Genomic DNA, 12,527 nt, shown 5'->3' on the forward strand with positions numbered 1-12,527 from the left:
CTCTTTAAAAGAAGGAGGAAAAATATATAAATACTCTTATAATGTGATAGGAAGACAACCCAATAAAAAACGGACAAAAGGTATCAAATGACATTTCATAGTCATAAATTATAATAGTTAACATTTGAGGGCTAATTATATGCCTGGTGTTAAGCACTTTACAGGTAAATTTAATCAACTTTGGATGTAGTACTATTATTATCCCCATTTTACAGATTAAGAAATAGGGATTGGTTAAGTTGTTTAATATTCTAGTTGATGAATACTGGACTGGGATTCAAACTCAGGAGCTCATATATTCCCTACACTTTATACTGTTTTAAAGCCACACCGTGCTGTACAAGTCTTTGTGTGGCCATTGCATTTCACAGGGCAGACTCCAACCATTGCACCATGCCTGTTGTTTTTCTCTCTAGATCCATTGATGAGATGAAACGGTTGGAGGAAATGTCAAGTATGTTTCGGGGCTCTGGAGTTGACCACCACCCTCCAGAACCAAAATCCCAAACAGAAAGAGATGAAGATTCAGGAGGCAAAGAGCAACCGTGGGAAATGGTGATGGATAAGAAACACTTCAAGCTGTGGCGGCGCCCCATTACAGGCACCCCCCTTTACCAGTACAGAGGTGAGCCCAGCTTGGCTGCTGGCAAGGGTGTTCATGCCGGCAGGTGCACAGCACTGTGTTCCTGTGCTCTCTAAACTCTTCCGTTCTGGTGGTTTCTTGGGAAAATTGCCCTGTTTGTTGGTTTTCCTCTCCCAGAGTCTCCATGTCTTTGCTACACTTTGCTATAGGTTGCCTTTGTCTTTGCCGCCCCAATATGACTTCTAGTTTCTGAATCTGCCTTTAAGATGTGTCAGTCAGTACTCTACAACTGAAATGCAGTTAAGTGACGAGAGTGTGGCAAACATCCCTTATTCTTTCCTGTCATTCTAGTTTTTGGAACCTACACAGATGTGACACCTCGGCAGTTCTTCAATGTTCAGGTGAGTACATTTTTCTTCCCAGGTTTGGAGCCACTAAGCCTAGAAGTCCACTTGCCATCGTCCACATGAGTAATTTCTCTGACTCAGAAGACATTGGCTTCAATCCATCTATCTATTTCTGTACCCCTCATTTCACGTCAAATGACCTCTGGGTAAACCTTTGATTTATAATTTGTTTGTCCAGTGGGGACGAGGCCAGTTCTACCCTTTACAGGGCTGTTGGGAAGATCAAATAGAGGAATGGATTTGAGTGCTTGAATATATTTTATACGGCTTTATAGTTTTTTTTTTCTTAAACAATTTAAGGGTAAGTTTACATACCCTTTATTCCAAAGTGCTTCAGTGTATATTTCCTAAAACTAGACATATTCTCCTAGCTAGCCATGGTACCATTAGCAAAGTCAGTATAAGTTTAACTGATGCAGCACTTACAGAATCTTTGTATTCCAGTTTTACCTACTGGCCCAACGATGTCCTCTATGGCATTTTCTCCTTCAGTACAGATGCGGTCAGGATTTAGCAATCTGGAGCTTATCTACAGTGAAGGTGTTTATTTGATAAAGATGAAGCGTATGTGTTTAAAGACTCTGTTCCTCCTTGTGGGGAAGTGTATGAAAGGGAAGGTGGGATCACCCAGAGTTCTACAAAAAAAATTTTTTTTCCTTCCTGGAGTTTTCAAGTTTTACTGGACTTTGAGTTTGATGGTTATAACACACACTGCTAATACGCAAGTGCATGCTTTCCCCTAAGCACTGAATTTTGTCAATCTGTATTGAGTTTTTGCTGGTCTGGATATGTATGATATATGTCTTACTTTGAAATTCCATAGTTACTAGTGATGCTGCAAATTTTTAAAAATATGCAACTTGTATTTCTGTGAGGTGTCTGCTCATACTTTTGGACTTGCTGTTTAAAACTTTTTAGAATTGTTTCACCCATAAACATTTATATCACTGTCTACTGTATTTTCCCCAGACATGTCTATTACAATATTTTTTTCTTACACTTGTCTTTTTCTTGTTAAGATTCATTTTCAAGGTAATGGGATTGGCCTACAGGAAGGGATTTTAAAAGACTCGTCTGTAGTAAACATAGCCGTGTCTTTGACACTTTGGCACTGCCTTTTAGGTCGGATCACTGTTTCAGAAGAAGATTCTTGGGTCAGAGGCCCAAGCATCTGGAGAAGTCTTCTGCAGCTTTGTTTTGGATCTCTTGGGTCTTTATGGTCTGTTCTGTTTCCGCAGCTGGATACAGAGTATAGAAAAAAGTGGGACGCCCTGGTGATCAAGCTGGAAGTGATCGAGAGGGATGTGGTTAGTGGTTCTGAGGTTCTTCACTGGGTAACCCATTTTCCTGTGAGTATTTTCACCTCTGCTTTTACTTTTATCATGTCCCTGTGAGGCAGAGCACTAATCCTGCCCCTCCTTTTCTTTAGTATCCAATGTACTCACGGGATTATGTTTATGTTCGGCGGTATAGTGTGGATGAGGAAAACAACGTGATGGTGTTGGTGTCACGGTATGTGCGGTGGCTCCTGCTGGGTTCCTTTAGCGTGTCCTTCATTCATACATGTGTGGTGGGAGTTTGCCATATGAGTCAAGCCCGGGCCCTGTGCATCCCAGCTAGAATGTGAGTGTGCTGGGACTGGTGACTATCTCAGAGGATTGAAGGGATACCAGCTTTTCATTAAACTAATCCTTTAGTTCCTTAATGTTGATAATTAAAAAAAGAAATGCTCTCTTCCTCAACACAAAGCCTAGTGAGCCAGGAATCACCAACTTAACTCACTGTTTTTAGTACGTAGTTTATACTCATTCATCTTTGTGACTGTTCTGATGTATTTAAAAAATTAGAGGCTGCCTCTTAGATTTTCCTCTTAACTTCAGCTCCCATGCTGTTCTGTATGTAGACATTACTCAGAGTTGCCCTCCCTTCTCTCCCTCCCAGGGCCGTGGAGCACCCTAGTGTGCCGGAGTCTCCGGAATTTGTAAGGGTCAGAGCCTATGAATCCCAAATGGTTATCCGTCCCCACAGGTCATTTGATGAGGTGAGTTCTACATCGTCCGAGAGGTGATGTGTTAGCGGCTTAGGAATTTTCTCAAGGAATGCCTTTGATCTGAATTGGGGAGGGCTCAGTGGTTCTCACGCTTGACCTGCATCGGACTCCGCTGGAGCTTGTTAAAACAGTGCTGGGCTGCGGCCTGAGAATTTGCATGTTTTGAGAAGTTCCCAGGTGAGGCTGCTGCCGCTGGCCTGGGAACCCCACTTCGGGACCCCCGCTGTAGAGTGGTGTACCAGGGAGACCTCCCGAGACAATGTAGTGATGACTCATGGCTCCCGTTACCTGAGGGACAGTTAGCAGAAGACCATGGCCCCTGACTCATCGGCCGGTCATTAGCGGCGTTCCTGAGGAGCCAGAGCTAGCACCGATTCCATCAAAATTTCCCCACAGTGGGCAGAACACTTGACCGCCTTTCTGGGCTCCTCTTTACTTGTCTGTAAAATGAGAGAGACTAATGCTCTCTGCCTTCTTTAAAAAAATTTTTATTTTATTTATTTATTTATTTATTTAGGCTGCGTTGGGTCTTTGTTGCTGTGCGCGGGCTTTCTCTAGTTACTGCGAGCGGGGGCTACTCTTTGTGTGGTGTTTGGGCTTCTCATTGTGGTGGCTTCTCTCGTTGCGGAGCACGGGCTCTAGGCGCACGGGCTTCAGTAGTTGTGGCTCGCGGGCTCTAGAGCGCAGGCTCAGTAGTTGTGGCTCACGGGCTTAGTTACTCTGCGGCATGTGGGATCTTCCTGCCAGGGCTCGAACCCGTGTCCCCTGCACTGGCAGGCAGATTCTTAACCACTGCGCCACCAGGGAAGCCCTAGAGCATTGTTTTTCAAACTATGCATTGCTACCCACTAGTGGAAGACAAAATTAGTTTAGTGCTTAAAGAGAAAAGGAACAAATAGAATAGAAACTAAGTGTAAGCATATTTCATGAAACTTTTGTTTGATTACATAAGTATGTACAAGTGTGTGTGTGAGAGAGAGAGTGAGAGAGAACTTGGTTACAGTGTAAAAAGGAGTATTTACAGTGTGTTGTAAATACAGTTAAAAAATGTTTTAAAAGTCCTTGCTTTAGAAGCTAGACAAGAAGGCTGCTGTCGATAGCTAGTGCTTTTAGGAAGGGGAGCCTGGCTGGGGACGGTGGGAATTAGAATTGTGCCTCACTCTTTTCCTTTACGTTGCTTTTGAAATTTGAACCTTGTCTGTGTATTTCCTATTTGAAAAAAAAGTGACTTGAGTCCCAGCATTACTGCCTTTAGAAACCCTGACCATGAAACAGCTAAGGCAGAGTTTGGCACCTAGCAGAGTGTGTTGCACCCAAAAAATAACTTCTTTCAGCTGGGGTGGGGGAACAGTATGAATTATCTGTGTAAGTCTTTTAGCATATCGTGGCAAGCTCTTAAGAGAAAGGTGAGACTTGAGTTGGTTCTTATAAAAAGGCAGACTGTGGATAGAGGAAAACAGGAAGGACCCTGGAGGTAGAAGACACGATTCAGCCAAAGACAAAGATAGGAATGAGCCGTGGATGTTGAGAGACTGACTCACTGCTTGGAAAGGAGGGCAGAGTTTAGGGAGGAGTGGTAATTACCTTGACCATGTGCAGAGGGTACTTGAAAACCAGGCAGCTGAGTTTGGGTTTGCCAGATGGAAAGTAGATCCTTGGGCTGAGGTATGGTGTTTTGTTAGGTTTTTTGTTTGTTTGTTTGTTTGTTTTTTGTGGCCCCGCCGCAAGGCTTGCAGGATCTCAGTTCCCTGACCAGGGATTGAACCCGGGCCATGACAGTGAAAGCCCGGAATCCTAACTCCTAGGCAACAGGGAACTCCCTAGTTTTTATGGAAAATTTGAGATGTAGACAAAAGATAAAGAAGTAGAGAGTATAATGAATGAACCCTTTGTATTCATCCCCAGCTCTGACAATGGCCAAACTTGTTTTATCTGTACTCTTTCTGTTCCCTTTCCCACTCCCCTGATTATTTTGAAGCAGATTCTAGTTTTGCTATAGAAGAACCAAAGAATTCTTCTATAGAAATTTCAGTATTTATCTCAAAAAGAAAAGAGATTTTTGAAAACGTAATATCGTATTTCCTAATATCAAATATCTGTAGTGTTCAAATTTTCCTGATCATCCATGTATTTTTTTGTAGTTGGTTTATTTGAATCAGGATTCAGATAAGATCCAGACATTGAAATGGGTTCATACTATCTGTAGCTTTCTGTCTATCTCTTGAGTTCTTCCTCCCTTTTTTTTTTTTTTTTTTTTTTAAATTTATTTTGGCTGCGCTGGGTCTTAGTTACGGCACGCGGGACCTTTGTTGCAGCATGTGAGGTCTTTAGTTACGGCATGCATGCGGGATCTAGTTTCCTGATCAGGGATCGATGCCGGGCCCCCTGCATTGGAAGGTAAAGTCTTAACCACTGGACCACCAGGGAAGTCCCTCCCTCCTTTTTTCCCCTTGCAGTTGTATTTATTGAAGAAGCAGGTTCTTTGTCCTGGATCTTGCTGGTTATATTCCTATAGTGTCCATAGTGTCATTTAACATGTTTCTCTGTCCCCTGTGTTTCCTGTATATGGGTACTTTGATCTAGAGGCTTGAACAGAGTCAGGTTGTTTGGGGCAAGACCACTTTATTAGAAGGAAATAATGTCTGATTGTCCCTTTCTTTGTGAATTTGGAAGTGATTAATGATTATTGCTCAGATCCACTATTTCATTAGAGGTTAACAAAATATTGTGTAAATCCTCCTTTCTTCATTTATTTCCATTTATTAGGTGACATACTTTAACGGAAAATTTCCTCATTAACTATTTGGTTTCCCATAGTTCACAGAGGAAAGGGAAGTAAGAGAAATGCTTGATTTGTTTCCTTCATTTACTAGTTTTTAAAATAATGAATTGGTTCTTTCAGCTAGCAATCCTTCAAAGATAAAGTTTTTTGGTTTTTTTTTTAAGAAATGCCATTAGAAACTCAAATTTAAACATACTTGGTTGGTTTTTAGTCTGTTCCCAGTTATTCTTATTGGTGTTCAAATTGTCCCATTTTTGGTCGTTAGCCTCTTCTTACTGACTGGAGTCCTTTTGACTTGACCTCAGGACTCGCCTGGTTTCTGGTGTTATAAGATGTTCCAGGTTCACCTTGTATAGTTTTAGGTGTAAACCTGGAAATGAGCATTTCTTCTGGGAGCCCTGGTTCCCTTTAAGGAAATGTCATTTAAATACCACAGTTTGGCTTCTAGGAGTTCTCGTGGCTCTGGGCCTACTCATTGTTTTTAGGCCTTTTCAGAAGGTAGCACTAAGTAATAAATTTTGTTTGTTTGTTTTAAAGATACATCCTAAATGCACACTAGTACTTTTAACTCAAAATTTAGGACTGTAGGGTGTCTGTCTTTTTGTCTTTAGGATATGTATGCACTGTGCAAAATGTTGAGGCTTTTTTTTTTAAAGATTTATTTTATTTATTTTTGGCTGCATCGGGCCTTAGTTGCGGCACGTGGGATCTTCATTGCGGCATGCGGGATCTTTTGTTATGGTGTGTGGGTTTTTCTCTTCTCTAGTTGTGGCACAGCGGGGTCCAGAGCACATGGGCTCTGTACTTTGCAGCACGCAGGCTCTCTAGTTTGAGGCGCGCTAGCTCCCTAGTTGTGGCGCGCAGGCTTAGTTGCCCTGTGGCATGTGGGATCTTAGTTCCCTGACCGGGTATCAAACCCACGTCCCCTGCATTGTAAGGCGGATTCTTTACCACTGGACCACCAGGGAAGTCCCCAAAATGTTGAGTTTTAAGGTTGCTTGAAGTAGGTCCTCTCTTCGTGGTTTTTCCTATCAACTCAGTTCATAGTTAGGTTCCTTGTTGTCTACTTTTGATTTTTAGGTAACTAAAAATATAAAATATAATTTTGTTTTTTTAAGTAAATTTAAAAAATATAAATATAATTAAATATAAATATTTAAATATTTATATATAATTTTTAAATATAATTTTGTTTTATTAAATAATAAATTTATATATAATTTTATATAATTATAAATTATAATTAAAATTATATAATATATAATTATATGTATTTATATAATATATAATATATAATTTATATAATATACAATATATAATTTATATATATTTATATAATAAATATATAATTATTTTACATATATAAATTTATATAATTTATATATCATATAAATTTATATATTATATAAATTTATTTTATAATTATATAATTATATAATATATAATTTATATATATAATTATATAATATATAATTTTATATAATTATAAATTATAATTAAAATTATATAATATATAATTTTTAAATATAATTTTGTTTTATTAAATAATAAAAAAAATTATGTTTTCAAAGTCAAATATGTAAAATAAGAAATAGAGTGATTTGCTTATATCCCTGTTGCATCTACCCAGTTCCTTCCTTCTTCCTGTAAGTAACCACTGTTTTCAGTTCTGGCTTCTTTTTTTTCCATATAAGCGGTAGTGGATGATCTCTTACCCCTTTGGGTGGAGCATAATTGGTTCAGACCTCTCCTGGGATCGGGACACCTGTAAATCTCTTAAATCCCTGTCCTTCACTGTACCCATGAGAGGTTGAGCCAGAGAGAATGGGTGCATGGACCCTGTGGTCAGAATTCTGGGTTCATCTTGGCTCTCGTTGAGTATGTGGGTGACCTTGGCCAAAGTCCCTGAACCTCTTTGTGCTCAGTTTCCTCATCTGTAAAATGGGGGATATTGGTGCCTACATTATAGGATTGTTGTGAGGGGTTGAAGCAGTTCCTGACAAGTGGTTAAGTGCTGTTTACATGTTTGCTGTTAGCAGTAATGGTAGTAGAGATCATATCATTTTGGTAAAGATTAAGATATTTAAAAATTGGGGGTATGTGTTGGGGTCCTCAGGACCACCCCCCCATTCGAAGATGGAGTAAAAGGACGCACAGGAATCAGCTTATAGTTTTACTCATGGCTGAGATTTATTACAGTGATGGAAAGATGTACAGCTGGATCAAAAGGGGAAGACACAGGCGGGGTCTGGAGGAACCCACTGCAGTCTCCCCATGCTCTCCCTCCCGTGAGGGCCCACGGAGCACATCCTCTCCCAGCTGCAACATGCGTGCGATGTTTCTGCCCAGGGAAGCCCAGTAGAGGCTCAGCGCCCAAGATTTGTACTGGGGGCTGGTCACATGAACGCCCTCTGCCTAGCGTGTCCTAAAATCCCAGACCCCCAGCAGGAAAGCAGGTGCTCAGTATGAAGTGCATTGTTTGCACAGAGGAGACACAGGGAGCCACACTTAGCACTTAACTGTTGACTGGAGCCAAGTTCCCAGACACCAGCCGGGGCCAACCTCGTGAGATGGTAGCCTCTCAGGTCTTCAGTGGTCACTCTTTTCTGCTCACGGTGAAAAACTGCCACTCTCCGCCTCAGAGTCAGATCTTGGTTATTCTGTGGTACTGGATATGGAGGCTGTGGGGATAGTTCCGGTACCTTCATCTTTGCTGTTTTTCTTTTCCAGAATGGCTTTGACTACTTGCTGACGTACAGTGACAATCCCCAGACAGTGTTTCCTCGTTACTGCGTTAGTTGGATGGTTTCCAGTGGTGAGTGGGTGCTTGTGTACTGGGCCTGGACCTGGGCTGAACATTTTGTTTTTCTCTAGCTTCTTGGTGGCTTCAAGGAGATTAGTACTTGTCTCACTGGAGCCCTTCCGAGTTCATTGTTGAATACTACCTTGAAGGTAGTAAAGCCTCCAGCTGCAGTTTGGTGGAGTAAGAATTCTGGAGACCCAAAAAGGAACTTATGCCCAGAGGCAAGCTGAAGAACATTCTATGTATATTAATGCATTTAAAATTTTTCTTCTTAGATAGTGTTGAAAGCCATAAATCTGGCATAGAAAATGTGGTTATAGGACAGTCACCCGGAGAAGGGGCCATCACCCTTCTTACTTAACGGAGGCTACACATCACTGCTGTGACTGCATCTTTCCCTTCCAGTCTCTCGCCTTAAAAGCAGCCTCACGTGATTTTCTTTCTTCTGGTTCTCTGTAGGCGGCTTCTTACACCTCAGGGGGAGAATGGAGAGGAGATTAGGTGTTTCCGTTTGACATTTCTCTAAACAAAATTGGCAGATATTTACGCTGTGCCACTGATAAATGATATTTTGATCACATAAGAGAGCCTTTGGGGATTTATGTGGCCTGATGAGCACCCCTTTTCAAAGGATCTCAGAGGTCATGGGTTGTTTTCACTCCCTAAAAGTTTTGGTTGTCTGTCAGTCCGTCTGTGATCTCTATAAGCAGTCATTGGCTGCTTACCAGGAAAGGAATAGGCCCTTCTAATTTTGAGCCTACTGTTGGTTTGTATGTCAGCCTACCTACCCAGATTTCCCTCTCTCCCAACAGGCATGCCAGATTTCCTGGAGAAGCTGCACATGGCCACTCTGAAAGCCAAGAACATGGAGATCAAAGTAAAGGACTATATCTCGTCTAAGCCTCTGGAAGTGGGTAGTGAAGCCAAGGCCACCACCCCATCTTCTGAGCGGAAGAGCGAGGGTAGCTGTGGCCCTGCCCGGATTGAGTACGCCTGAAGGACTTTCAGATAAGCAGGAACAGGCTGCTTCTAGCCCTGTCTCCGTGTCTTATCACTCACTCTGTTGCAGAACAAACAGGACGTGTATTTGAAGGCGTCTGCTGTAACCACCAGTGCAAGATAATTCAATACTGGTGTCCGGTCTTGTTCAGAGCCCTACTGCTCTTTATTAAAACAGAAGAAGGAGGCATCCGAGGGGGCATCGTCATATTCTCAGGCCAAGCATTTGGAAATTTGGTGTTTCGCTGAGCTAATCTGGAACAAGCCTCTCACCTCAGGCCAGAGGGGACAACATCTTTTGCTTCCTCTGCGTGGTTTCCTCTGCCCACATTCCATTCTCAGCCTCGGTTCTGCAGCACTCTGGGTTTCCTTCGGTTCTGAAGGTCCAGCTGGACCACCGGGACGGTTGCGTCTTCAGTGAGGGATCGTGGGGAGTGCCCTTGGTCACGGTCCTGGTGTTGAGTGGGTGTGAACTGTTGCTTGGCAGTGTAAGTGCCTTGTCCTCACCTTCTCCTGTCCTTAGGGACATAAAGTTTGTACCAAGAAATATCACTCTTGGCCTCCCATTCACACCCCATTGACTCCCTCTACCCAGAGCAGTTTCCTTTGAGTTGACCAGTCCTTCTGTATTCGTGTGCTGTATTCATCTGGCTCGTTGCCTCCTCCCGCAGGCCGTTTACCAAGAACACTGGGAGACGGTGGCTCTCTGTATCATCAGTGTTTTTGATGGGGTCAGTGGAGATGCTCGACACATTACACTTTAGCTCTGTTGTTTTTTTTTTTTAACCTTTGTTAAACAGTGGGAATTGGGGAGTTGAATAGGATTTTTCCATAGTCTGACTGTATAGAAAACACCATTTTGATTGAGGTGCTGTTTTTCACACTTCAGGTTTGACTGGATGCTGAGCACTTGCCCATCCTGGAAGGCTAAAGGCAGACGAGTGGGGATTGGGCGCCTCCCTTGCAGCTCTCAGAGCTGTAGACGAGCTGTGTGAACAGATAGATGGAACCTTGTTCCAAGTGCTAATGTAAAGGGGGATGTGGTTTATGTGACCCTCTTGTCCCTCTGAAAAGCTTTTCCTCCTCTTCCAAGCTAAAATAAGAGCAGACTACGTTGTTCAGATAAAGTCACAACCAGATGGGGTCCATTTGGCCTGGCTGAGTTGGCTTATGGTCGTGCTGCTTTCTGACTGGAGAAGCGGGAACAGCTTTCAAATCCTCCTCCCTCCCCTTGTTTCTTAGAATTTGAATGACCAGATTGCTCCCTACCCCAACTCTCTACCCTTTTGTGTTGTTGAAAGGGGAGCTAAACCTGAGATGAACTTCAAGCCCCTCGACCTTTCTGTTGCCTAAGTACTGTGCCAAGGAAATGCCTGCCCCAGTGTTTCAAGTCTTGCGTTCTCTGCGTCGTTGGCAGAGCAGGGAGATGCATCAGGCAGTCCCAGCTTCTTTTCGTTGATCGTGTCTCTCTCCTCATCCCCAGGACCTGACAGGCCAGGAAGAGGCCCTCGGTTATGTTGGAAGTTAGCGCCTGTGATTGTTGGGACGTGGGTGGTGTGGGCGAGTGGCGTGAGTGCACATGTGATAAGGGGCTGGGCGTTGCCCATATGCTTTGTGGCAATTTGACTCTGCACTTGGGGTTGGTCTATACAGTTACTTATGTCATTGTAATGATTTCACTCCTGTGGCATTTTTATCAAATGTGTGAATAAATACATAAAGATTGGTATGAAAGAGTGTGTCTTTGGACAGATGTTGGTGGTGAAATCTTGCATACTGGGCTTATTATTTCTTCCTGATCATAAAGTTGAAGTGTGTTTCTGCTCATAGCGTTGGCACTTGGAAGCGGCAGGGCTTGGTCTTTCTTGACGGTAACTGACACACCGCTCACTACCTTGTCTAGACTGTAAGCCCTTTCCAGGTGACCAGTTTGGCAACTGAAAACAAACCACCTGTTTGCACTTCTTTGTCTTGATCTACTAGTAACCCACACCCTTTGCTTTAAAAGAAGGATTGACTTGGAGGAAACAGTTAGAGCTTTGCTGGGAGGGAGTGAGGAGAGGAGGGGACTCGGGCTGGGGCTGGAGTCCTGGGGCTGGAGAGGGAGGGTGGTGAGCGCAAAACCGAGGGCATGGTTAGGTCACACAGGCAGTTCTGCTGGAATGCAGATTTGTGCCAAGGTGATTGATACGTTAGAGACACTGAGCATAGCATGAATTTTGAGTTTATGTGTAATTTTTGCCTGTGGGAGACACGAGGTGAACACGGATGCACACCCAAACTACGACAGCTCTTTCCTCCACATTGCTCTCAGATGATCTCTGGAAAGACGCCTGTGCTGGAAGACTACTTGTCAGAGGTCGTATGCTGCAGGTGCACGTGTGTGTGTATAATCTCACATTTGTTTCTTTGTTTTGTTTTGGTTTTTTAAATATTTATTTATTTATTTGGCTGTGCGGGGTCTTAGTCGCAGCATGCGTGAGGGATCTAGCTCCCCGACCAGGGATTGAACCCGGGCCTCCTGCATAGAGAGCACGGAGTCTTAACCACTGGACCACTAGGGAAGTCCCTGTGTAGCCTCACATTTGGAGAGTTGGTCGCTGCACTGGCCTTCAGCCTCCTGTGGACACCCCTGCTCAGCACCCCTGCCATTCTCCAGGCTCTGTGTGAACACTTCCACGGAGAAGCAGCTGAGTTCTTGACTGAGCAGCATTTCTGTTGTTGGATAGCTCCGGCTTTCAGAACGTTCTTTACATTGAGACCAAATGGGCCTCATACTGTCTACCGATGGGTCAAGCCCTGTCCTTGGAGCAACACTGGAAAACTCTCCCATGGGATAGCGCTTCATGTTCTTGAAGATGGTGCTCATGTGACAGCTTTTCCCAGGCTTTATGTCACCAGCA

General features: G+C 43.2%; 1 protein-coding gene across 1 annotated transcript in view; it reads left to right on the forward strand.

Moving 5' to 3' along the window:
- Nucleotides 1-11,358, forward strand: part of STARD7 (StAR related lipid transfer domain containing 7) — a 21,848-nt gene extending 10,490 nt beyond the window's left edge. Inside the window, exons 2-8 of the mRNA XM_082427348.1 lie at nucleotides 417-625; nucleotides 935-984; nucleotides 2,229-2,339; nucleotides 2,420-2,502; nucleotides 2,932-3,031; nucleotides 8,553-8,637; nucleotides 9,438-11,358. Of these exons, the coding sequence (XP_082283474.1) occupies nucleotides 417-625; nucleotides 935-984; nucleotides 2,229-2,339; nucleotides 2,420-2,502; nucleotides 2,932-3,031; nucleotides 8,553-8,637; nucleotides 9,438-9,622 (823 nt within the window). The 3' untranslated portion in view covers nucleotides 9,623-11,358. The remainder of the gene's footprint in view (nucleotides 1-416; nucleotides 626-934; nucleotides 985-2,228; nucleotides 2,340-2,419; nucleotides 2,503-2,931; nucleotides 3,032-8,552; nucleotides 8,638-9,437) is intronic.
- Nucleotides 11,359-12,527: the final 1,169 nt, after the last annotated feature.

This window comes from Balaenoptera physalus, assembly GCF_965194825.1.
Source record: "Balaenoptera physalus genome assembly, chromosome: 15".
NCBI classification, from domain to species: Eukaryota; Metazoa; Chordata; class Mammalia; order Artiodactyla; family Balaenopteridae; genus Balaenoptera; species Balaenoptera physalus.